Here is a 26,940-nt window from a genome sequence, read left to right on the forward strand (position 1 = left end):
AAATCCGAATCATTGCCACTTTGAAATATTGAAATTAAAACCAAATAATTTTGAAGTTTATTGGCATAAAATTATTTCAATAATAACCGTCCCAATTTTAAAATTATTTAACTCTAAATTATTTTAATTAAAAATAGTTAAAATATAAACAGTTTCAATTGGAAATTATAAAATGTAGAACGTTTAAACTATAAACCAATAACCATGCATTTTCTTTTGATAATTTCAATTAAAAATTTAATAACTGAATTTATGTATACGATAAATGATGAGAAGGTGCAGTTTTGGAAAATATATATAAGCATCAAAATTGTAATAAAGCATCTTTATTTGCGGCAATTGAAAATGTATTCGTGTAACCGTTGTAGTTGTACTTCGAAATCAGTAGATGATTACTGCAAGCATCAAAAAATTCACAGTAAAGATTATAATTTACAAATAGTATGTCCGTATTCTTACTGTAAACTAAACTTTACAAGTTATGATAACTTTAGGAAGCATATTTATCTCCAACATAAGAAAATGGCACACTGTCAAACTACCTCTAATTATTTTTGCAAAGAAACAGATTGCGATTTTGAATGTGTCGCAGTTTTTTCTTTTAAAAAACATTTGTACGGACATTTATATTTATTATCGCGTGGAATTACGTGCCCTTTTCCAAGGTGTACAAAACCGAACACAATTTTTCAGAGCAAAACACTGTATTCCAGCCATTTTTCCATAGCGCACTCAAAAATGAAGAGCGGTTGCGAAGTCGTAGTCGCAGGAAGAAATGATGAAGCTATTAATATTCATCAGCCAAATGAACAGCAGAATTCTAGGGAAGTGAGACTACAAAATGCCCGTATAGTTTTAAATGGCAATAATGTGGAAGTCTGTCAATGCGAAAAAAATTGAAGAATACGATTCTGATAAAGATGACACGCCAGATATGGACGAATCAAATCCTTCTGGCGAACAACCTGTTTTTAGTGGAGTGAAGATGGGCATGGACTCCGGAAATATGGATGGAACGAAAACCTTAGCTAAAATGTTTCTACTTCTTAGTGTTAAACACTTTGCAACGGAACCTATTTTGCAAAGCTCTATTCACGGAATAAATTCTGCTTTCGATACGTGCCATAAGCAATTGAACCGCTGGCGACCAAAAGGGCACACGGCCGGATTCAGTCTGAGAAGTATTGTCCCGATTTCCCCAATACAAAGTACGTGGTTAAGTCTTCTGAAACTATCTAAGAAAGAAAAACGGGAATATTGTAATAAACAAAAAAGTTATTAATTTTCTTTTGAGTCAATGCAAAAATGATGAATTTTAACCTTCAAGCGCGTCGTTTAGCGAACGAATTTTAAGCTACGGAAAGCTTTCAGTGAGAAAGTTGTTTATTAAAGTTCAAAGAAGCTTTCTGGAAAGTTTTAGATTAATTGGATTAATAGTTCAAAAATTATGAATGTTTTAAAATCCAAGCGGTAATCTTGACGCTGCCCAAAAACGTGCCTGCCTGTTGTGCATTTGTTTTGATAAGATTGACTTGACCTTCACGACGTTCGCTGCAGCGCGTACGTAGCCGGCCAGGCACGTTTTTGGGCAGCGTCAAGATTACCGCTTGGATTTTAAAACATTCAAAATTTTTGAACTATTATTCCAATTGATCTAAAACTTTCCAGAAAACTTCTTTGAACCATAATGAACAACTTTCTCACTGAAAGCTTTCCGTAGCTTAACATTCGTTCGCTAAACGAAGCGCTTGAAGGTTAAAATTCATGATTTTTGCATTGCTTCAAAAAAAAAAAATGAATAACTATTTTGTTTAGTACAATATTCTCGTTTTTCTTTCTTAGATAGTTTTAGAAGACTTAAACACGTACTGTGTTTTGGGGAAATCGAGAAATGATGAAAATTGGCTAAATTAGCGCAAGTTGAAGTGAAAAAAGATTGGAATTTTTCGTTTTCAAAAAATCCACTTTTTACCAATTATCTCAAAAACTACAAAACCTATAAATTTTTGCAAGAGGAAAAAAGATACGCCTTGAAATTCTCTACAAGTATCAGTCTTTAAAATTGAAATTAGAAAGATTATTAAAATTGACATTCAGGACAATACTTTTTAGGCTGAATGCGGCCGTGTCCCCTTTTGGTCGCCAGCGGTTCAATTTATGTCTAATCTAGAGAATAGCAATTTTCCAGAGCAAGAAAGGAAACAAATGCGATTGCAATCTATTGAAAAACAATCAGTTTCTAAATAAATCGCGTGTCCTACACATTCCCCCCTTTCAAGACGCTTTTGAAGTAGTAAATTCATTAAGGTCGTCGAAAAAACTAGTTAAGCTTATCGGTCTTTACATGTGATATTATATGACTGGAATATGGTACTCAAAGAAATGATACGAGACGTGCTAATTTTGGAATCTAAAGGAATATCGATTTCATTTCAGGGACAAAAAATTGATTATTTCAGTACTTTTGTTGAAATGTTGGGTGATAGTTTAAGTAGCCATCAAATCGGAGGATTTTGCGAAAATTTTAGCAAGTCTATCTATTTTTGTCGATTTTGCGAAATCACCAGAGCACAACTGAAGACTAGTGATTACGGCGTCAAAATTTTGAGAAATGTTGAGAATTATACAGAATGATGTAATAATGCTGAAAAATTAAAAAAAATGGCGAAAGGTGTTAAGCAAAATTCGGTTTTGAATACTTTACTATACTATAACGTCTGCAATCCAGGATTACCACCTTGTATAGCTCACGACCTTTTTGAGGGAATCGTCCCTTATGATCTCATGTTCTCGATCAAGCATTTCATCGCGGAAGGTTGGTTCTCGTACAGAGATTTAAACGAGCGTATACAGACTTTCGGATTTTGCGATGAAAATAAAGAGACTCTTACTCCCATTGAAGGTGAAAGCAAGTTAATTAGGACTGCTAGTGAAATTCGGCGTTTGATAATGATATTCCCTGTCATTGTTGCCGACAGAATTTTAGATTTTGAAGATGACGTTTGGATGATGTTAATGCATCACATGCACCACAGTTTGGACCGTTGAAACATCTATGGACTTTAGAATTTGAAAGTAAACATAGCTATTTCAAAAATACTGTGAGGCGAAGCAAAAACTTTAAAAATCTTACGAAACTTTTATCACGTAAGCACGAGCAGCTTCAGTACATTTGCATATCTGATATATTTTTTGTCTATGTATTTAAATAATCCTGGTTCTTCCTAATTTACTACTCGCTTTCCTCTTCCTATGATCACCGGATTCTATGGACCATTTACTTTGGACTTCTGATTGCGCAAGCAGTAAGTATTGTGAGACGTAAAATTTTTTTCCTCACGAAATTTCCAATGAAGATTATAGCAACGAAGTTAGTTTTCAACCAAATTATAGAAGAATTGAAAAAGGTGTTTTTTCGACTAGTTGAATTTTAACGAAGAAAGATTAAATTTGTATCAAAGGTGACGAATTTCCTTTAAAATTGTTCAATTTTTCAACACAAAAACATTAATTTTAACAAGAAACTTGATTTTAAACCAAATAATTGAATTTTCAACCAAAGAAGTTACTTTTCAACGAAAATTATGAATTTTCAACCAGAACAGAAATTTTTAACTCTTTTTTTCATTTTTCCACTGAGTGCATGAATTCTTCAACCAAGAAATAATAATTCTCAGCGAGAAATATAATGCGTAACTGAAATTTCAAACAAATAAGATCAATATTTAACCATTTGCATTTCTGATAAGAAAAAAAGATGACATTTTTACCAAAAGAGACGCATTTTCTAAAAAAAAAAATGAATTTTTTAACACGAAAATATGAACTTTTAAGAAGAAACTTCATTTCAAACCAAATAATTGAATTTGAAACTAAATAGATAAATTTTCTTTCAAAAAATTTGTTTTTTATCAAAGAAGATGAACTTTGGAAGAAATAGGTAAAGTTTAAACGAAAGATATTCATTTTCAACAAAATCTAGTAAATTTCTACAAACAAACAAAATTAAGTTTTAACAGTGTTCGAATGGTACAATTACCCCATTCATAAGGCTCTCGGTGTTGAATGTCACATAACTAATTTTAAATTCAAAAAGGAAGTTTCCCTAGCCTGCCGTTTTGCCCCAGCGCCATCTAGCGAGCTGGGAACGAACATAGTTTCAGTTTAGGATATACCGATAAGAGCGGAACCGGTCTTAGCTGCCGAAAATTTTTTTTTCATCAGTAACGGCTCGGAAACCATGGAGCTACCTCTGAAAAACGTGTCCACTTGTGAGTTGTGTGCAGTGATTCGCTTTTTAACTGCAAAAGGGCTTGATGGCAACGAAATTCACACTGAATTAGTGCATATTTATGGTGACAAATGCATGAAAATGCAAATGGTGCGTCGGTGGCGTACATATTTTTTCGAGGGACGCGGAAAAGTTCATGATGAGCAGCGTGCAGGCAGGACAAAAACCGCCATTACAGATGACGCAGTCGCAGCAGTCGAAAAAATCATTTTGGAGGATAGGCGCTTTACAATTGACAGAATTTTGGACTCAATGCCTCCTGAAATCGATATTTGTCGAACTTCAATTCACACATTCATAACAGATCATCTTGGTTACCGTAAAGTTTGTGCGAGGTATGTCCCACGCCTGCTTTCAGATGATCACAAATCTTACTGGAGAAATTCAAATGGAAAACTTGTAATCACCCACCCAACTCTCCAGATCTCGCACCAAGTGACTTTTTTCTTTTTCCTAAGTTAAAGGAAAGTTTGGGTGGCCATCACTTCAATTAAAATGATGAAGTAAAAGACTTTGTTAAATTTAAATATCTGCGACTGGAATACAGCGTTTTAAACAGCTGATCTGTACGAACTTAACGACACCAAGCGGATTCTCCTGAAACCAACTCGAGCCGCGAAATTCAAACAGTCCGCGTACTTTTTGAACATACCTCGTACTTTAAAAGAAAAATCTATACTTTAACAGGACAAAAAATTAGTCATACAAAAAATATTACTTTTTAGTAATAATTAAAGTAGGTCCAAATTTCAACAAACTACGAGCTGTAAACGATTTACAATATCTACGATTTTTTCTTCTCTTGTTTTCAAGATGATATTTACGACTCTTGTATAGAATAAGGTAATATAAGTTACAAAATCTAAGATTTTTGTTCGCTTGTTTATAAGATAAAATGTTATGAATTTTTAAGCAAAAAGCCCTTTTTTCACTTGTTTTTTTTCAATAATTTTTTAACAAACTTAAAATAAATAAATGGCTATAAAATCAACTCTACCTTATGAAAGATACCTTAAACTATATCGGATAATTTTATTGTGTCAAAATATTCAATAAGGGTTAAACAGTACATGATTATATATGCTGGGGTCTAGAACACCCACGATACACTTTACCGTGATTTTTACCATGTATGCGCTTTGAGGGTTAAACCAAAAAGATTAATTTTCAACAAAAATGATCAATACTGATATGGTACACTTGAATTTACAAACAAAGAAATTAATTTATAAACAAAAAAATTCATTTTTTTTTAAATATGATTTCTCTACCAAAAAATACCATTTTTAAAACAAAATAAATACATTTTCGATGAAATAGTTGTATTTTTAATTAGAGACGACAAATTTTCGAAAATTTGAAAAAAAAAAATTTTTTTAACTAGGGAATTTGATTTCTAATCTAAAAGATGAATTTTAAACCAATAAGAAGAATTTGTAGACAAGAAGAATAACTTTCAAAGGAAAAGATAATTTTCCATTCAAAAAAATCTATTTTTTTCAAATACGTCGGAATTAGGAAGAAAAAATTTCAACTAAAAATGGAACGGTTAAAAAAATAAATTTTTAATCAAACTGATGAATTTTCAACCACAAAGATTATTTAAAAAAAAAGAATTTCCCACAAAGTACATAAATTCTCAAACAAACAGTTGAATTTTTTAGCAAAAAGTGTCAATTTTATTAAAAAAGAGTGAGAAAAGATTTTCAATCAAAAATATAATACATCAATTTTTTCTTAAAAATCTTATTCTTCGCAAAAAAATAAATACTTTCAGCACAAACTTTTTTAGTTTAAAAAATGATCTTTTAATAAAAAAAAAACGAATTTTCAAAAAAAGGTTTAAATTTTCAACAATAACAACAAAAATTTAACTAAAATTATTAATCTATTAAAAACAAAATGAATTTTTTAAAACATAATTGAGTTTTCTACTGAAAAAGGAAACTTTTCAACAAAATACATTCATTTAAAATCCAAAAAGAACTTTCACCAAAAATAGAATATTTCGATATTCAGTCAGAAAAATATTCAATCCAAAAATATGAATTTTTTTACCAAAATAATTAAATTTTCAACCCAAAAAGGACGAATTTTCAACAAATAACTAAATTTTCAACTAAAAATGATAAAATTTTAAATTGTCAAAACAAAAAAAAACGAATTTTCAAGAAAATACATAAATTTTGAAACAGATAATTGAATTTCCATATAAAAAATATAGATTTTTAACCAAAAATGAATTAATGAAATTAGAAATTAGAAAAAAGTGTGAAAAGAACTTATCATCAACCAAAAAAATAATTTTTCAATAAATTAATTAAATATTCACCCCAAAATATGAATTTTTTACCAAAATAATTGAATTTTCAACGAAAAAAAAAGACATTTTCCACTAAATAAATCAGTTTTCCACGGAAATTAAACACTAAAATGATAAATCTTCAACCAAAAAACAAAATAAATTTTTACGAAATATTTGCATTTTCTACTAAAAAATATGAAATTTCACCAAATTATGTGAATTTTCGACTAAAAAAAAAATCAAAAAAATACATTTTCAACCATAGAAAATAATTTTTAAACCAACAATGGAATACTTCAAATTTTAGTAAAAAAAAATAATTTTCAACCAGAAAAAGAATAATTTTTCAACAAAATAGTTGAATATTCAACCCAAGAGCGTGTTTTTTTAACCAAAATAATTGAAATTTTAGCCTAAAAATTTCAAGTTTTCAACAAACAAATAAATAAATTTTACAGTAAAAAAAAAATTCAACAAGAAAAAACGAATTTTCGAAAAAATGATTACATTTTCAACCAAAGAAATGAATTTACAAAAAAAATGATCTACTAAAAAAGAAGAGTTTTCAAGAAAATACATAAATTGTCACAAAGTTAAATTTCAAACTAAAAAATATACATTTTTAACCAAAAAAGAATAAATGAAATTTGAAATTTAAAAAAAAAAGTCAAACAAAAAAATTAACAAAAAATTCAACTAAATGGATGAATTTTCTGCTAAAACATATAAATTTTTAACAAAATACATGAATTTTCAATCCCAAAAAACAATATTTTAACCAAAAATATAATGCATACGCAAAAATATAATTTTTTTTACAAAAATAATTGAATTTTTCACCAAATAAAAGATATTTTTAACTAAAGAAGTTAATTCTCCACAAAAAATATAAAATTTTAAGCAATAATGGAACAAATACATTTTTAGTTGACAAAATTTTTTTCAATAAAAAAAACCAAAAAGAAAAATACATTTTTACCAAATAATTGCATTTTGTACTAAAAAATATAAATTTTTAACAAATCACATGAATTTTCGAGTCAAAAAAATTCACAAAAATACATTTTCAACCAGAGAAAGGAATTTTCAACTAAAAACAGAATATTTCAACTTTTAGTAACAAAAACTAATTTTGAAAGCACAGATAGAATAATTATATTTTCAGTTAAAAATATTAATTTTCTGCAGAAATGATAAATTTTTGAATAAAATCATGAATATTTAGCAGGAAAACTAGAAATTTTAAATTAAAAGATTAATTTTCTGTCAGAAAAACGATTTTTCAACAAAATGGAATAGTAAAATTTTCAGTTAAAAATTCAGAAAATTAACTTATTCTACAAAAATACGAATTTCCAACCGCAAAATATAATTTTTTAATCTAACATTGAATAGTTCGATTTTTAACGAAGAAAATTATTATTCAGACAGAAAAAAAACAACTAATTTTGAACAAAATATCTCAGTTTCCAATCAGAGATAAGTTTTCAATCCAAATTTTGAACCATAATTAATTACCAAATAATTAATTCTTTATAACAAAAAAATTAATTCTGAACAAAAAATGTAGTGCCCGAAATTTCAACCAAGTTTTTTTTTAAATTTTAATTAAAACAAGTTTGATTCAACCCAAAAATACGGTAAATTTTTTAAACAAAATATATGTTAAATTTTTAGTTAAAAACATTAATTTGAAAAAAAGAATTATCAATAAAATAGTTAAATTATCCTTTTTTTTTTGTCACGCCTTGAAATAAGTCAAATTTTTCACTCAAATTAATATTTTTCTGCGTATTTATTTATTTATTCATTAATAATCGGATATGGATGAATAAAAAAAAATTCAGTATTGCCAGTAATAATAATCTACAGATGAAGCAATTGATGCAATTGCTTGAAATATTTATTTATATTTTATATTTATTTATTTTCACCTGTGCCAGTTCACTCGTCACTCCCGACTTCTTCTGGACCGGAAGAATCATCTTCTACTTCCGGTTTTTTCTTGTCCCAGTCCTTCAACGACGCACCCATCACAAAATCTTCCCTCAACACTTTCCAAACCTTTTTACCCTCCTGGAAGGTAAACGGAATTCAATTTCGAGATTGAAAAATAAATAAATTTTTCACTTTTAGTTGAAAAAGTTAATTTTCAACAACAAAAAAAAAGAGAATGAAAAAAAAAATGGATTTTTATGAAAATAGTTTAATTTTCAACGTAACTGATAAATTTTCAACTAAAATTAACGTTCTTGAACTGAAAAAGTTTCATTTTTAAACTTGCCAAGAAAAAATAATAATTTTATAGAAAAAGAAAAAATATTTTTTTGAACAAAATATGTGGATTTACAACAAAATAATTGAATTTTCAATTAAAAAAAGATCAATTTCGATGCAAATTGTTGAATTTCAACCAAAAATAGAATAGTGGAATTTTCCGTTAAAACTATAATTCTTAAAACAAATGGATTTTCTAGAAAAGTAGTTAAATTTTTAGTTGAAAAACTTAATCTTCAAAAAAAAACAGCAACAATTTTTTTCTACAAAAAAAATTCAATTGAAAAAAAAAAACCAGGAATTGTTCAAAAATAGTTGAATTTTTAAAGAGAAAAACAATTTTCAACAGAAAATGAAATAGTTACATTTTTAGTTTAAAAAATTAATTTTCAATCGAAATGATGAATATTTAACTGAAATAATTGAATTTTAAACAAAAAAAAACTTGAATATCCAACAAAAAGAACGAATCTTCAACTAAAAAAATTAATTAACCAGTATAATAGTTATGTTTTGAGTTTAAAAAAATTTTAGCCAAAAAGTACTCAGATTTTCAAAAAAAAAATTATAAATCTTCAAAAAAAATAATTTAAAATAATTAAAAATTTTAAAAAATTTTAACAAGAGTTTAAATTTTAATCAAGTAATTTTATTTTCAGTCTAAAAGATGATTTTTCAACTTAAGTAATCAATATTGAACTGGAATACTTGATTTTTTTAACCACAAAGACGAATTTCTAAACCACATGATTTTAATTTTCTACCAAAAAATAAAAAAAAAATTTTTTTTTAACGAAATATAGTTGAATTTTAAATTAGAGGAAACAAATTTTCAAAAATAATAGTTCAAATTTCGGGCAAAAATTCCTTCCTTTGAAACAGAGCAAAAAATGTGAAAATAACTAAATTTTGAAACAAATAATTGAATTTCCCATTAAAAAATATAAATTTTCAACAAAAATGGAAAAGTTAAACTTTCAGTTAGAAAAATTTGCTAGAATAGTTGAATTTTGAGCTAAAAAGATAAATTTTCAACTAAGATGATGAATATTTAAACGAACTAATTTAATTTTTACCCGAAAAAAAAATTAATTTTCAATAAAGAACATTGATTTCTACCAAAAAATACAAATTTTCAACTGGAAACTAATTTTTAATAATTTAAAAGTTTGAATAATTGGAAAAAAAAAATATTTTTTAACCAAGGAATTTTATTTCTAATCTAAAAGATGAATTTTAAATCTATAAGAAGAATTTGTAGACAAGAAGAATAATTTTCAAAGGAAAAGACAATTTTCCACTAAAAAAATCGATTTTTTTCAAATACGTCGGAATAAGGAAAAAACAATTTTCAACTAAAAATGGAACGGTTAAAAAAATTATTTTTTAATCAAACAGTTGAATTTTTAAGCAAAAAATGTCAATTTTATTAAAAAAGAGGGAGAAAAGAAAATTTTCAATCAAAAATATAATACATCAATTTTTTCTTAAAAATCTTATTCTTCACAAAAGAAAATACTTTCAGCACAAAGTTTTTTAGTTTAAAAAATTATCTTTTAATAAAAAAAAACGAATTTTTAAAAAAAGATTTAAATTTTCAACAATAACAACAAAAATTTAACTAAAATTATAAATCTATTAAAAAAAAATGAATTTTTAAAAACATAATTGAGTTTTCTACTGAAAAAAGAAACTTTTTAACAAAATACATACATTTACAATCCAAAAAGAACTTTTAACCAAAAATAGAATATTTCGATATTCAGCCAGAAAAATATTCAATCAAAAAATATGAATTTTTTTACCAAAATAATTAAATTTTCAACCGAAAAAGGACGAATTTTCAACGTAACTGATAAATTTTTTACTAAAATTATCAATCTTGAACTGAAAAAGTCGAATTTTTAACCTTGCAAAGAAAATAATAATTTTATACAAAAAGAAAAAAATATTTTTTTGAACAAAATATGTGGATTTACAACAAAATAATTGAATTTTCATTAAAAAAAAAGATTAATTGCCACCAAAATTGTTAAATTTCAACCAAAATTGGATATTCAAATTTTAAAGTCCAAGGAATTAATTTACAAAGAAACTGTTGAATTTTCAACTACAAAAGTTTAATTTTTTAATGACAAAAAAGGTACATTTTCAATGAAAAAAAAAAAATTGAATTTGTGGATTTACAACAAAATAATTGAACAAAATAATTCAAAAATATCGTTTTTCAATTAAAAATTAAATAATTAAATTTTCGGCAAAAATTCTTTTCATCGAAAGAAATAAAATTTTAATTAAAATGATAAATATTCAACAAAAAAAATTAATTTTCAACAAAAGAGTATAATCTTCACAAATTTTATAAATTTCAAAACAACTAGTTTAATTTATAAATAAAAAATATAAATTTTCAACTAAAAAATAGAATAGTTATATTTTTATTTTAAAAAATTGATTTTTAACCAAATATTTGAATTTTCAACAAAAGTGATGAATTTTTAAGTAAAATTTTTTTTCTACTCAAATAGTTAAATTTTAAAACAAAAATATGAATTTTTAATCAAAATGATATGATACTTAACTAGAATATATAAATATTTAACAAAAAGAAAAGTATTTTTAATCAGGCAAATTACGTTGCAAAGAAAAATATCATTTTCTACTAAAAAATTCGATTTTTTAACAAAATACTTTAATTTTCAACGAAATAGTTAAATTTTCAACTAAAATGATCAATCTTTAACTGTAATATCAATTTTTAGTTACAAAAAATATATAATTTTCAATCAAAACTTTAAAATTTCAACGAAAGTGATGATTTTTCAAAAAAATTTATTATTTTTTTACTTAAACAGTTAAATTTAAAACAAAAAATATGAATTTCCAACTAAAATGATAAATATAAAAAACGATTTTTCAACAAAATACTTGAATTTTCAATTTTATTTCCAACTTAAAAAGAGGAATTTTCCACTAAAATGATAAATATTTTAACTGGAATTCTTGAAATTTAAACAAAAAGAAAAATTTTTAAATAAAATTAACTTGTAAGGGGAAAAAAATTTCTACCAAAATAAATCGATTTTTGAACAAAATACTTTAAATTTTCAACCAAATAGTTGCAGTTTCAATTTTAAAAAAACCAAATTTTGATCTAAATGTTTAAATTTTGAACAAGAAAAGATCAATTTTCAAAATTTTCAACCAAAAATAGAATATTTAAATTTTAATTCGAAGAAGTTAATTTTAAAGCAAACTGAAATGAAGAATCTTCTACTGGAACAGTTCAATTTCATACTAAAAACATGAACTTCCAAGCCTAACGATTAATTTTCTACAAAAAAAAAAAAGAAGAATTTTCCAAAAAATAGATACATTTTCAAACTAGTTTAATTTTTAAATAAAAAATATCAATTTCAAACCAAATAGTTAAATTTTTATCCCCAAAAGATAAATTTTCAACCAAAAATAGAATGGCTACATTTTATATTAAAAATCTCATTTTTTGAAAAAATTGCGAAAATTATTGTCTAAAAAATCTCACAGAGCAAAAAATTGCAAAAGATTTTTCTTATAAAAGAAAATAATAAAAATTCATAAATAAATTCTGATTCAATTAGAATAGACTGAGATAATCTGAAAAATCTGCGACTGTAGATAAAGTAGAAATTAATTTTTGTAATTAAACAAAATTATTAAAATAATGAAAACTTGAATTTTTCTTCGATCAGAACTAAATTCCCGGTTTTCTCTATTTTTTTTTTTTTAAATTGTCCAAGTTTTATTTAAACCTAAGGCACTTAAATTATTTATACAAAAAAAAAAGAAGAAAAACTAACCTCAGGTTCTTCTTTTTCATTTTCAGTTTTAGTTTTTGTCTCGTCAACTAAAATGCTTTTCGTTCCGCCCATGAGAACATCGAGGAACGCTCTTTTATCTATATTTTTGAGAACTTTTTCGCGTTTCCTTTCCACGGGACCAGCCTCCACCAATTTTTTCTCAATTTCCATCTGTTGTTGTCGAACTGCATTAAATAATTGTACAACCCCTCTGAAATTCCAAGGATAACGAACTAAATTATATTTAACAGTAAAATTTACATTCAATTTTTAAATTTTAGTCAGTGTTTTACTTTTTACTTAAAAAGTGAAGTGAAAAAAAAAATAATGCGAATTTAGAATTAATTCAAAATAATTCAATACCAATTTAACTCTCACATGGTACACTAGTGCGAATTCGCACCCAAAGTTTTTTCATTTTGTTGGCATTTACGTAATCACAGCTGCAGTGAATTATCTCCAAATATATTAAATATATATGTTAAATATTTGTGATATATACTAGTTGTTTATTATATGTTTAATATATTAAATATTCAATATTAACATTGCAAACAAACCAATTCGCACCAGTGTACCATTTATGTATTTCCAATTGAAAACCCAGTAGTGATTAAAAAAGTAATAAATTTTACATAAAAGAAAGAATTTTCAAACAAAAAGAATAATTTCGTAAAAGAAAGATGAATTTGCAACCAAACAGTTGAATTTGGAGATAAAAAAAATAATTACAGGCAAAGAAATCAATTTTTAACGAAAAATTTTCAATTTTCAGCTGAGAAAATAATTTTATGAGAAAACAAATATCCAACAAAGATATGAACCATTAATTTTCTACTAAAAAATAGAAATTTTTAATAAAATACATACATTCTTAAACAAATAGTTGAAATATTAACGAAACAAGATAAATTTTTTAACATAAAATATTATTAAACAAGACCAGTAAAATACATGTTTTTTCAAGCAGATGGTTTAATTTTTAAACCAAAAATTTAAATCTTTAGTCAAATTAATTAATTTTCCACAAAAAATAGAACAAATTTTCAACAAAACAGTTTAAAATTAAAAAAAAATTTTAATAAAATACGTACATCAACCAAAGAGATATTTTTTAAGAAAAATGATGAATCTTCAACTGCAAGAATTTAATTTTTAATTAAAATATTAAATTTCTACAAAAAAATGAGATTTTAAGAAAATACTTAAATTTTCTACCAAGAAAATTAATTTTGCACCAAACAATACAATTTTTCCACAAAATACATTAATTTCAACGAATTAGTGAAATTTTCAATCAACGGAGACCAATTTTTAAGCAAATTGTTGAATTTTGAACTAGAAAAAAAATAAATTTTTAACAGAAAATGAAATTGTTACTTTTTTGGTAAAATTAAAATAAATTTTCATCTTAAAATTTATCTACTAAAGATAAATTGTCAACCAAATCTTAAATAATGAATGTTTAAAAAAATATATTATTTTTAACTAAAATACTAACTGGCATAGTTGAATTTTATATCTACCAAAAAGATTAATTTTCTACAAAAAATACGAATTTTAAACAAATTACATGAATTTTCAACCAAAGAGTTTAATGTTCATCCAAAAAAGATCACATTTTCAACAAAAATAGAATAATTGATTTTATGGTTAAAAATTTAATTCTTAAAAAAAAAAAAAAACGTATTTTAAGAAAAATAGTTAAATTTTTGTTCAAAAAAATCCTTCTCATTCAAAGAAAAAACAAGTTTTTAATCAAATAACTCATTTTCAAATCAAAGAAATGAATTTTTCATTAAATTAGTGAAAATTCAATACATTTTTTTCTACCAAAAAAGTCGACTTTCTACGACAAAAATTGATTTCTTTGAAACAAAATATGTGAATTCTCAACGAAATAAGAAAATTATCAATTAAAAAGTGAAACGGGTAAATTTTAGAATTGAAAAAATTAGCTTTTAACCAAACTGATAAATTTTCAATTAAAATTGTGAATCTTCAACTGGAAAAGTTGAATTTTCAAGAAATAAGATTAATTTTCATACAAAAAAGACGAATTAAAAAAATATATAATTTGATTTTTAAATATAAAATATCAATTTTCAATCAAATCATTTAATTTTAACCCCAAGAAAGATTAAATTTCAACCAAAAATTGAATTTTCCGTTTAAAATTTAATTCCTAACAAAAAAATCGGATTTTCCGAAAAAGAGTTTAATTTTTGGTAAAGAAATTCATTTTCGCCCAAAGAAAAAACAAATTTTTATTCAAATAGAAAAATGATTAAATTTGCTAATGGAATAGCTAAATTTTTAGTAGAAAATTTTATTTTTAACACAATATTTACATTTTTAACCAGATATGAATTTTAAATTAAAACGATGAACCTTCAACAAAACAAAAAAAATAATTTTGCAATAAAAGAGTTTAATTTAAAAAAAAATGTGTAAATGATGAATTTTTAACTAAAATGATAAATATTTAACTGAAATAATTGAATTTTTAACCGAAAAAGAGAATTTTCAACAATAAAGATTAATTTTCAACAAAAAAAGGCGAATTTTTCAAAAAAGATCGTACATTTTCAGACAAATAGTTTAAATTTAAATTGAATTACGATTTTTTTTCAAATAGTTGAATTTTCATCCAAGAAAGATAAATTTTCAAGTACAAAATAGAATGGTTAAATTTTCGGTTAAAAAACTAAATATTAAAAACAAAAATATTTAAAAAAAATTGATTTTTAACAATTTAGTTAAATTTTGAAACAGAGATTAATTTTGAATTAGGATTATGAATCTTCAAAAAAAAAAAAAAGTAATTAATAACTAGAATTCTAAAAAAATAATTAATTTTTCATAAAGTACATAAATTTTTTAATTAGTTTAATTTTTGAGTAAAAAAACGATCAATTTTCAAGAAAATAGTTATATTTTCATCCAAAAAAGATAAAATTTCAACAAAAAATAGAATAGTTGTATTTTCCGTTAAAAGTCCAATTCTTCAAAAAGAAAAAAAAACGGATGTTTAGAAAAATAATTAAATTTTCAACAATAAAAAGATTAATTTTCAACAAAAAAGGCAAATTTTTCACAAAGTTCATACATTTTCAAACAAATAGTTTAGTTTATAAATAAGATATATAAATTTTTTAACCAAAAAGTTTTCATGCAAAAAAAATATAATTATTTATAAAAAAAAATCCATTTTTTAACCAAATATCTGGATTTTCAAGGAAATACTTGAATTTTCAATTGAAAAGGATAAATTTTCATCTAAATTTTTTAATTTTTAACAAAAAATTACGAATCTTCAAATAGAATTGTTTAATTTTTGAATACCAAAAAGATGAATTTTCAACCATGAAGAATAGATTTATAAAAAATAATAATTTTGCATAAAGTACATAAATTTTCAAACTAGTTTAATTTAGGAATAAAACAAAAATAAAATTTCAAGAAAATATTTGAATTTTTACCCAAAAAGATAACTTTTCAACCAAAAATAGAATAGTTGAATTTTTCGTTAAAAAATCTAATTCTTAAATAAATAAAAAAATAAACAAAAAAACGGAATTTTAGAAAATTGGTTAATTTTCTACTCTAATAGCTAAATTTTTAGTCGACAAAATTTACTTGCAACAAATTAGTCACACTTTTAATATTTTAAAAATAATTTTTAACCTGAAAGTAAAATTTTCAAATAAAATAATGAATATTTAACTGGATTATTTTAATTTTCTACCAAAAAAGCCGTTTTTCTTTAAATATTTGAATTTTCAACAAAATAAATGAATTTTCAATTAAAAATACAAATTTACATCCAAACTGTTAAATTTTCAACTCAACAAAACACAAATTACATACATTTTCAAAAGAATAATTTAATTTTTAATTAAAAAAAAAATAAATTTTGATCTAAATTTTTCGTTAAAAAAACTCATTTTCAACAAAGTAGTTACATTTTTAAAAAAAGATGAATTTTCACTTAAAATTATGAATATTAACAAAAAATATTAATTTTGCACAAATGACATGAATTTTCAAAAAAATAGTTTAATTTTTAAATAAAAAATATTAATTTCCAATGAAATAATTAAAGTTGCATCCAAAAAAGATAAATCTTCAAACAAAAAAATTAATTTCTGAAAAAACAATTTTAAGTATTCCCTTTTTCGAAAATTTGGAAGAAATCACTTTTAAATTGTGACGAATTTTGACACGGATCCGATTTTTTAAACTGCTTTTTTATCCTTAAAAATGATTTAATAAAAAAAAAAAAGATTTAATTAATTTAAGAATAATTGACATACTTTGTAGCAATTTTCTGAAGAGTCCTTTCCCTTTCTCTGTCCAAAATCGACGGCTTAATTCTGATTCCAGTTTTAATTTCTTTCCTTCTCCGTTTTTTCTGGCCAGCCTCTTCCTTTTTCTTTTCTTCCTCGGTCTCTTTTTTCACCGCTATTTCTTTCGTAATTTCGCCATCAGTGCCTTCAATTTCAAAAGGCAGAGATTCCTTTTTCTCTTTGGCAACAATGTCGCAAAGTTTCCTGGCCTTTGATAAAACAATCGTTTTTTTCCGTTTCGGTTTTTTCGTGTGTAAAACCTTTCGCATGGCATCTGCCCAATTGGGATTTGCTTTTGTTTTATCCATGACGCTGTCTGCAGATGAATTTTTTTCAGCCTCATCTTCTAAATTTGAATTATCACCTTCATCTCCGGAACTATTGTCAATTCCTTCGTCTGCACTTTCCATATTTTCTTCTCCATCCATGGAATGAACGTTTTCCGATCCAGTTTCGGATCCTGATTCATCTTCTTCGCTCATTGCGACTTTAAAATTTTTTTGAAAAATCAGGCACAATTTCCGGGTGGCCGTTTTTAATCGAAATAATAAATTTCGCTGTCATTTCCCGGTTCGCAAACATTTTTCAAGGTCAATAAAATGAATTTTTGTTTACTTTAACCCTTATAGTGCACTGTGGGTGTTTCATACCCGAAGAAAATTTCAAACTCTTATGAGCCATACTTAATTCGACAAAAATGAGTAAGTATCGCCATCTAGCGTCAGTATACTAGCAGCAGCTGCTTAAAGGGAAGTTAAAAAATTGTAGGGTATCTAACACCCAGTGTGTACTTATTGAGTGAAAAAGTAATTTTGGAGCAGACTGTGGATGTGTTGAATAAAATATAATTGATAAAATACAGTTACATGTGTCTCTTTTTCAATTTCTGGTATTTTTATTTTTCAACTGTGCAAATAAATATCTTTTTTGAAAGCACCCATGTTGCAATATTTTTTTTTATAAAAGCACACTATTTCAAAAGTAGTCATAAATTTTCAGGTTAAAATAATTAAAATTGCGTGAGTTATGAATTTTTAAGTAAGAAACCCTTTTCTTCCCTTGTTTTTTTTCAAAATAATTTTTTTAACAAACTTAAAATAAATAAATGGCTATAAAATCAACTCTACTTTATAAAAGATACCTTGAACTGTGTCGATTAATTTTATTGTGTCAAAATATTGAATAGGGGTTAAACAGTACATGATTAAATACGCTGGGGTATTGTACACCCACGATGCACTTTACCGTGATTTTTATCATGCATGCACTTTGAGGGTTAAAGCTAAATATTTTTCCATTTGAAGTATTAAAAAATTCTCAATAATTTACATGTATAAAATGGAAATTAGATATTAACACTTTTCAATCGAACAATTTTAAATGAAATTCAGATGAAAAGCAAAATTTTGGAAATTAATTATCAATTATAGAATTGAAAAACTAAAATTTTTTCATTCAAATTGAAAATTATTTTTAACATTTTTTAAGAAATTCTAAATATCTTTTAAAACTAATCGAATTTTCCTACAATTTTTAGAGAATCCTGCTTATTCTGTGTAGAAAAAATTTGAGTCATTTTAAGTTTTAAAAAGATTCAAAATTAATTAAAAATTTGAAATGGTTTCAAATAATTGTTTTTCGCAAGGTTTTTGCATTTTTGCAGATAAAAAATGTAGAAGCTCCTCAAGAATTGTGAAAGGCTTCAAAAGAAGAAAAACATTTTCTTAAAATTCCAAGGAAAGTTGAAAATGATTTTACATGTTGAAAAATTATTTTAATAATTTAAAATGTTTCCAAAATTGTCAAAAAAGAATCTGGAAGATTTTAAGGAAATCTTTTAAAATTTATATGATTTAAAAAAAATGGTAGGACATTCGATCCATTTTAGAAGATATTTATCGCATTTTCCCCACAATTTTGATAAAATCCAGGAAATTAAAAAAAATTTCTTTAAATTATTCCAGATTCTCTTTTGGCAATTTATATTATTAAAAATTTAATTTTAAATTGTTTTAATAATAATTATAAATTATTAAATATTTTTAAAAATTAATTTTTAAATTACAAGCTTTAAATATTAATTTTATAATAATAATTTTAAAATTCAAAATGAAAAATCACTTTCGATTTTCCTCGGCCTTAAGAGAATATTTTTTAATTCTTTTGAAGCATTTCACAATTCTTAAAAACCTTCTACATTTTTTATTTGAAATCTGCAAAAGCCAAACATTTTTTTCAAATTTTATTTAAAATTTAAAATATTTAAAATTATTACACAAAAATTTTCTACAAATTATAAGTGTTCAATTGTTATTTATACCTCAAAATTCAACAATTTCACTTATAAAATAAACATTTTTTAAATAGAATTTAATCAGGCGTTTAAATTTTTTTAATGACAGTTGATAAAATAAAAATGTTTTTATTCCCAATTTTCAACTTCAAACGCTTTAAATTTTTAATTGTGTAAGTCTTCAAGACTGCACTTTAAAATTCTTTCAATTAAAAATATACGCTTAAAAATCAAAATCTAAAATGAAGAATTTTTAAAGACAAAAAAAAATTTAATTTTTAATTTTAAATCATTTAATTTTATACCAAAAAATAAAACAAAAATGAATTTTTAAACTAACAAAACCTAATTTTACTGAAAAACGATAAATTATCAGCCAAAATTTGAATAATTAAATATTAATTTAAAAAACTTAATTTTTAACTAAACAAATGAATTTTTCAAATGAAAAATATCATTTTACAACCAAAAATTTAATAATTAAAATATAAGTCAAAAAATATATATTCAACCAGAAAAATGAGTTTTAAATGAATATTATGGAATATGTAACAAATAGAATAGTTAACTTTTCATTTGAATAAAAATATAATTGTCAATCAAAAAGTCAATCAATGTTTAACAAAATAGTTAAATTTTCGGAAAAAATTCCTTTTCATAAAAAAAAACAGTTTTTCAATCAAATAGATAATTTTTCAATACTGAAATGAATTTTTAATTAAAATTATAAATATTTAACTGGAATATTTGCATTTTTAACCGAAAAGAATAATTTTTAGACAAGAAGATTAGCTTTGAAAGGGAAAAAAAATTTTCAATATTCGAGTGGAGTAAGATAAATTTCCACTTTAAAAAATGACATTTAACAACAACAAAAAACAACTTAAAAAATAGTTACTTTTTCAAATAGTGATTAAATTTCAACTAAATCGTAAATCGTTGACTACAATATTTTTACAAAAAAAGACAAATAATTTTTAACTAAAAAGTAATTTTGAATAATTAAAATGTTAAAATAATTTTTAACAAATTTAACTTTCAACCAAATAATTTTTTTAAACCTAAAAGATAAATTTTCAACTAAAATAATAAATATTTAACTTTCAGAGAAAAGGGTCATTTTTTTTAAATTGATTTTTAACAAAAAACAAAACGTATTTTCAGAAAAATAGTTACATTTTTTACTGAAATATTTGCATTTTTAGTTAAAATGATGAACCTTCAATAAAAAAAATGAATGTTTAATAAGTGCGTTTAAATTTGAACTTCTTTTCACTTTTTTTTTTAAACACATTTTTTTTTTAATAAAGAAATTTCAAAAACAAATTTTATTTTCAACCAAAAAAGATGAAATCTCAACGAGCAATTTTAATTTTGACTTTTTAATTTTAAAAATATTTAAATTTTAAATGAAAAACAGTTATATTCATAAAAAAGTTGCAATAAAAAAGTTGAATATTTAAATAAAACAGATTTATTTTATATCAGGAAATGAATTTTCAAGAAAATAAAATAATTTTTCAGAAAATAGACGAATATTTAACTAAATTCATGAATCTTTAACTAAAAAGTGGATTTTTACCAAGTTAGTTGAATTTTTAATTAACTAATTGAATTTTCCACACAAAAAAATTCTCAAAAAATTGTAATAATTGATATTTCAATCCATAGGGTTTAATTAAAAAAAAAAAAAAAAAAACAGTTGAATTCATCTATAAAAAAAACAAAATATTTTCAATAAAATAGTTGAATCCTCAACCAAAAAAGTTTTAATTTCAACTAAAAATATAAATTTTCAAGCAAATAATGAATTTTCAACAAGAAAATAAATTTTTAAATTTATTTATTCAATTCTTCATTTATTCTTTATTTTTTTTAATTCTAAACAAAAAATGTAACAGCTGATATTCCAATAAAAAAAGAAAGAAATTTTTATTTAAAAAAATATTTAAAAATTAATTGAATTTTTAATTAAATAATTGAATTTTCCACCAAAAATGATAAATTGTTAACAAAAAATGTAATAATGGATATACGAATAAAATAAATTTAATTTTAAATGAAAAACTGTTGAATTCACCCATAAAATTTTTTTGTCAACAAAATAGTTGAATAATCAACCAAAAAAGTTTTTATTTCAACCAAAAAGATGAATTTTCAACAAAAAATTTGAGTTTTCAAAGAAAAAGATGAATTGTCAACCAAAAAAATTAATTTTTGCCAAAAAGATAGTAATACAAATTTTAACGAAGTAGTTGAATTTTCAATGAAAATAAAGATTATTTTTCAACGAAAAATTTAATGTCTTTTCAACGAAACAAAGATGAAATTTTTACAGATAAATTTTTAACGAAAAAGTTAATTTTAAGCCAAAATACTCATAAAAAATAGTAAAAGAAAAATATTTTAAAAATATTTGTAAATTCTCAACGAAATAGCCCAATGTTCAATTAAAAAATATAAATTTTCATCCAAATTGTTGAATTTTAAACTAAAAAATATCGTTTTTCAACCAAAAATTGAATCCTTAAATTTTTAGTCAAAAAATGAATTCTCAGCCAAAGAGATGAATTTTTATTTACAATTAGGAAACATGCAACTGGAATAAAAGTTAAATTTTCCGATAAAAAACAAAATAATTTCCAATCGAAAAAGAAACAAATTTTCAATTAAATAGTTACATTTTCGGCCAAAAAATTCCTGTTCATCCAAAAAAAGAAAAAAATGTGCACTTAAATAGATAATATTTCAACCAAAGAAACGAATTTTTAATTAAAATGATAAATTTTCAACAAACAAAAACTAATTTTCAACAAAGGAGTATAATCTTCACAAAGCTTATAAAATTTCAAACAACTAGTTTCATTTCTAAATAAAAAAAAATTAATTTTTAAGAAAACAGTTGAAATTTCATTTAAAAAAAAATCAATTTTCAACTAAAAAATATTATGGTTAAACTGACGGTTAAAAATGTAATTCTGGAGAGAAAAAAAATCGGATTTAAAGCAAAATAGCTAATTTTTCTACTGGAATAGTCCAATTTTTAGTTGAAAAAATTAATTTTCAATAAAATATTATAATTTTTAATCGAAATGATGAATTTTTAAATAAAAATAATTAATTTTCGAGTCAAGTAGTTCGATTTTAAACAAAAAATATGAATTTTCAACTAAAATGATAAATATTTAGCTGTATAATATTAATATTTTCAATTAAAAAAAGTAAAAAAATTTCATCCAGATTGTTAAATTTTGAACAAGAAAAGACCAATTTTCAACACAAAATGGACATTGAAAATTTCAAATTTCAAGTACAAGGAATTAATTTTTAAACAAACTGGTGAATTTTCAAATAAAATTATAAATCTTTAAATGGAATATTTGAATTTTTTATTTTTTACAAAAAAAAAAAAAAAGAATTTTTCACAAAGTAAATAAGTTTTCAAATTATTTTAATGTTTAATTAAACAATATCAATTTCCAAGAAAACAGTTGAATTTTATTTTTTTAAAAATACATTTTCACACATTAATTTAGAAAGAAAAAGATAATTTTCTAACAAAAAAACTTGTTTTTTAACAAAAAAATTGAATTTTCAACGAAACATTAAAATTTTTAATTAAAAAAATATACACTATCAACTAAAAAATAATTTTGAACAAAAGAGTTATGAATGTTGAACAAAATATGTGAATTTTTAGCAAAATAGTTCAATTTTCAATTAAAAAAGACAAATTTCCATCCAAATTGTTGAATTTTTAACAAAAAAATATCAATTTTCAACAAAAAATGAACATTCAAATTTTAAAGTCCAAGGAATATATTTTCAAGGAAACTAATGCATTTTCAACTGAAATTATGAATCTTCAACTGGAATAGTTGAATTTTGTACTAAAAAGATTACTTCTTAACGATAAAGATTAAATTTCAACGAAAAAAAAATTTTTTTAAAATAAATTTTCAAATTAGTTTAATTTTTAAACAAAAAAAAAATCAATTTTCAAACAAATTGGTGCATTTTCATCCCAAAAAGCTACATTTTCAGCTAAAATGATGAATCTTGAATTTTAATATTCAATTAGAAAGATGAATTTTCAAATAAAAAATATAAATTTTCAACCAAATGTTAAATAGTTAAATTTTTAACAAAAGTGATAGATTAGTCAAATTTTCAATAAAAAAAATTAATTTTCAGTCAAAGAAAAAACAAAATTTTCCACAAAATAGAAAATAGATCATTTTTAAACAAAAGGGGGAATTTCCAATTAAAATAATTAATTTTCAACCAAAAAAGATGAATTGTCAACCAAAATTTAAATAATCAAATCTCAAGTTAAAAAAATCGATGTTAAATAAAAAAATCTGAATTTTCAACTAAAAAAGATCGTTTTCCGACCAAAAATTTTGAATTTTGATTTTTGAATTGTTTAATTATAAATTTTCAAACAACTAGTTCTTGAAGAAAAAAACGGATTTTAAGCAAAATAGTTTTTTTTTTCTACTGGAATAGTTACATTTTTACTTTAAAAATTCATTTTTAACCAAATATTTCAATTTTCTACCAAAGTGATCAATTTTCAAGTAAAATTATTAAACCTCTACTCAAATAGTCAAAATTTAAACCAAAAATATGAATTTTAAACCAAAAATATAAATTTTCAACTAAAATTATAAATACTTAACTGTATAAAATGAATATTTAACCGAAAAAAAAAGAATTCTTAATCAAGAAGATTAACTTGCAACAAGAAAGATAATTTCCTACAGAAAAAAAAACTATTTTTTAACAAAATTTTGAAGAAGAAAAGATCAATTTTCAACCAAAAAACTGGTTTTTTAAGAAAATACTTGAATTTTCAATTAAAAAAAGAAAATTTTCTAAAAAATAGTTGAATCCTTAACCAAAATGTCTCGAATTATTCCTAAAATTAAAAAAAATATATTTTTGAATTAAAAAGATTGTCTTCAAATCTTCCAGTTTTTTTCGACATTTTTAGGAATCTTATTCAATTTTCTTCCCAAATTTATTTCTAAAAACAAAATCATTAAAAATGTCCCAGGAATTTCAATTTTTTTTAAATTTTCTGGATACCTTTCGAAATTCTTAAAAAGCTTCGAATTTTTTTTTCGTAATCTTCAGATTTAAATTTTCTTTTACATTTTTTCATTTCTTGAAATTTTACATTATGATTTAATCTTGTCATAGTTTCTCAATTTCTCTTTAAAAAATTCAAAATTTTTTTTAATTCTGCAAAATTAAAAAAATTGCCTTACATTTTTCCAGATTCTTTTTTCAGGATTTTAGAAGTCTTTTCAAATGTTCTCTTAAATATTTTTTAAAACTGAATTTAATAAGGGAATCAATTTTCCATGAATATTAAGACAATTTTTTTAGTTCGTTGAAACTTTTCAGTCCTAAAATAGCTTCAAAATGTTCCTAAATTGACATTTTGTTAAAATTTTTTTAATCTTTTTAAATTTTTATTATTTTAAAAATTTGTAATATTTTCTAAATGATTCGAAATTATTCCTCCAATTTATGAAAAGTCTTTCAAACTTAAGAAAAAATTGTTCCTCAAAAATTTCGGGAAATGATTTGAAATATTTAAAAATATTTGTTAAATTATCTCTTAAAATTCATTTTTCAAAATAAAAAAGGATAAATAATCTCTTCAATTTGAGGTTATCTTCTTTAAAAAAAAATGTTAAAATTCCCTAATTCAAATTTCTGTACACCAAATAAAAATAAGAATAAAAATTAACATATAAACAATAATAAAAGAATATATTGTTTTACTGAGTAATTGCAACAATCACAGAATTTGAATATTTTTTTGGCAAATACTTCACACGCAGTCTGCATGTTTCTCAACTTTCTTTATGTGATAAAAAATGTTTAACACTCACTTGGAAGTTTCTTTGGAGATTTTCCCACTTTTACAGAAGTTTCTAAGCTTATCATTTTTTCAATGAAACAGAATATTTTAGTTAAAACCACGTCAAAAACACAACAAAAACAGATCCGCAGTTTTCAGGGTTTTCACGTGGTCTTCAGTTGCATTCAGTCACATTCAATTGTCTTCTTCACTCGCTTCAGGGATGGGAACGTCTAATACACCATATTAAATGGCTTTATATAATATTACGTATTTCTACGTAAATATACATATATTGGTTAAAAAGAGACAGATATATTTCTGTCTCTTTGTTAACAATAGTGTTTCTTAGTTCCTGGAACTTATTATAGGTTCGCTAGCGAAGGGCCGCTGTAACGATCTGAACTCTATTTAGGCGCGAAAAGTTGGAATATTTAAAATGTTAATTTTAAAATGGGTCTTTAACTTTTTATATATGTGAATTCGAAATTGGCGAGTCCGTTTCCACAATTAAGCGTTTGGAAACCCAACTCCAGAGATGAAATTCTTGACTGGAAATCTTCTTAAATAAAAATAATTAATTCAATTTAAGGTTAAAAAGAAAGATAATGAAACTGAAATTTGTATTAATGAATCAATAAACAAATATTTTATTAATCTTGACCTTTAAACTTTATCTTTACAAGCTTTAATTTAATATCTCGAGATAACTAACGAACGAGCCGCGGCTGTGAACCAGAATCTCCTGGTCCTTTAGTTCATCGTCGGGAGCTTCGATGCCGTTGCAGCGGTCCTCAGCTTCCCCCACATTTCCATACATTCTTTCATTATACATTGGCCCTAATCCCTACTCTAAAATTCTTTATTTCTATTTAGCCCCCTAAGCCCAACTATGGATTGCGTAATCTGTAACCCGCTATTCTCATGAAAATCCAGTGAAACGGCGACTCTATGTCGTCGCTTCGAAAGTAAAATCTAAATTATACATCCTGCTGTCGAAAGTTAATACTTCTTGCGTAAGAAGTACATGATGCTAGAATTTAATCTTAAATATAAATTCGTTTACATTCATCATACTAGTCTTGACATTTTATTTACAGAAAGAATGCTTTATCGTTAAAGATATTTTCTTTCTCTTCATGCCGACTTGCCCGACTGTTTCTTTGCCAATCTTTTTTCGAAAGACATTTTATTCTCAATTCAAATGTACTCGCATATTTCATTGATTTCAAATTGTAAAACCGCGCATTTTATGATACCGATGGTGCTGTTTGTAGCGGCAAGAACGCGAATTATATCTGCTCATTACATTTTTGAAAAGCAGGCGCCGCCAATCGGGAATAGAAATAACTATAATTGGTCTCATTTTTCCCCATTAGAGTGAACGGACCAGATCTAAGAATACACGGTCTAGCCATCAGCTCCCCCAATTTCGTCCCCATTCGCACTCCGCCACTTCTAGCCATCTTGGTTACCATATCAACCCTTAGCGTCTCGGTCTTCATTCAAAAGATTTGAAATCATTAATTATGTGAAAGTTCTCAATATTCAAATAAGGTGCAAGAAGCGGACACTGCTGACACTGTCCGTTTGTGAAAGCGCGTCGTGTTAAGATTAACTTTGTGAAAATTGTAGTGGTGTTTCTATTGAAAATACAAATTTTAAAGTGAATCTAACGTGCCCATCCGGAGCGGATAAATATTTTCGTGCA

At 24.0% G+C, this 26,940-nt stretch overlaps 1 protein-coding gene across 2 annotated transcripts; it reads right to left on the reverse strand.

Moving 5' to 3' along the window:
* Positions 1-346: 346 nt before the first annotated feature.
* Positions 347-25,425, reverse strand: LOC117172591 (RRP15-like protein). Of its 2 annotated transcripts, XM_033360676.1 has the most exons (5): positions 25,261-25,425; positions 17,029-17,548; positions 12,713-12,923; positions 8,531-8,672; positions 347-395 (listed from the first exon to the last, which is right to left on the reverse strand). In XM_033360676.1, the coding sequence occupies exons 1-4, from the start codon at positions 25,313-25,315 to the stop codon at positions 8,541-8,543; spliced, it is 918 nt and encodes a 305-aa protein (XP_033216567.1). In that variant the 5' UTR covers positions 25,316-25,425; the 3' UTR covers positions 347-395; positions 8,531-8,540. The 2 variants fall into 2 exon arrangements, with proteins under 2 accessions (XP_033216567.1, XP_033216566.1); XM_033360675.1 differs by lacking the exon at positions 347-395 and having other exon boundaries at positions 8,403-8,672.
* Positions 25,426-26,940: the final 1,515 nt, after the last annotated feature.

The sequence above is a fragment of the Belonocnema kinseyi genome, chromosome 5 (assembly GCF_010883055.1).
Source record: "Belonocnema kinseyi isolate 2016_QV_RU_SX_M_011 chromosome 5, B_treatae_v1, whole genome shotgun sequence".
Classification (NCBI taxonomy): domain Eukaryota; kingdom Metazoa; phylum Arthropoda; class Insecta; order Hymenoptera; family Cynipidae; genus Belonocnema; species Belonocnema kinseyi.

Coding starts and splice junctions, on each gene's coding strand:
- LOC117172591 (XM_033360676.1), bottom strand. CDS start 25,315: ATGATAAGCTTAGAAACTTCTGTAAAAGTGGGAAAATCTCCAAAGAAA. Junction 17,549..25,260: donor ATCTCCAAAGAAACTTCCAA/GTGAGTGTTAAA, acceptor AAAATTTTAAAG/TCGCAATGAGCGAAGAAGAT. Junction 8,673..12,712: donor ATGAAAAAGAAGAACCTGAG/GTTAGTTTTTCT, acceptor TTTACCTTCCAG/GAGGGTAAAAAGGTTTGGAA.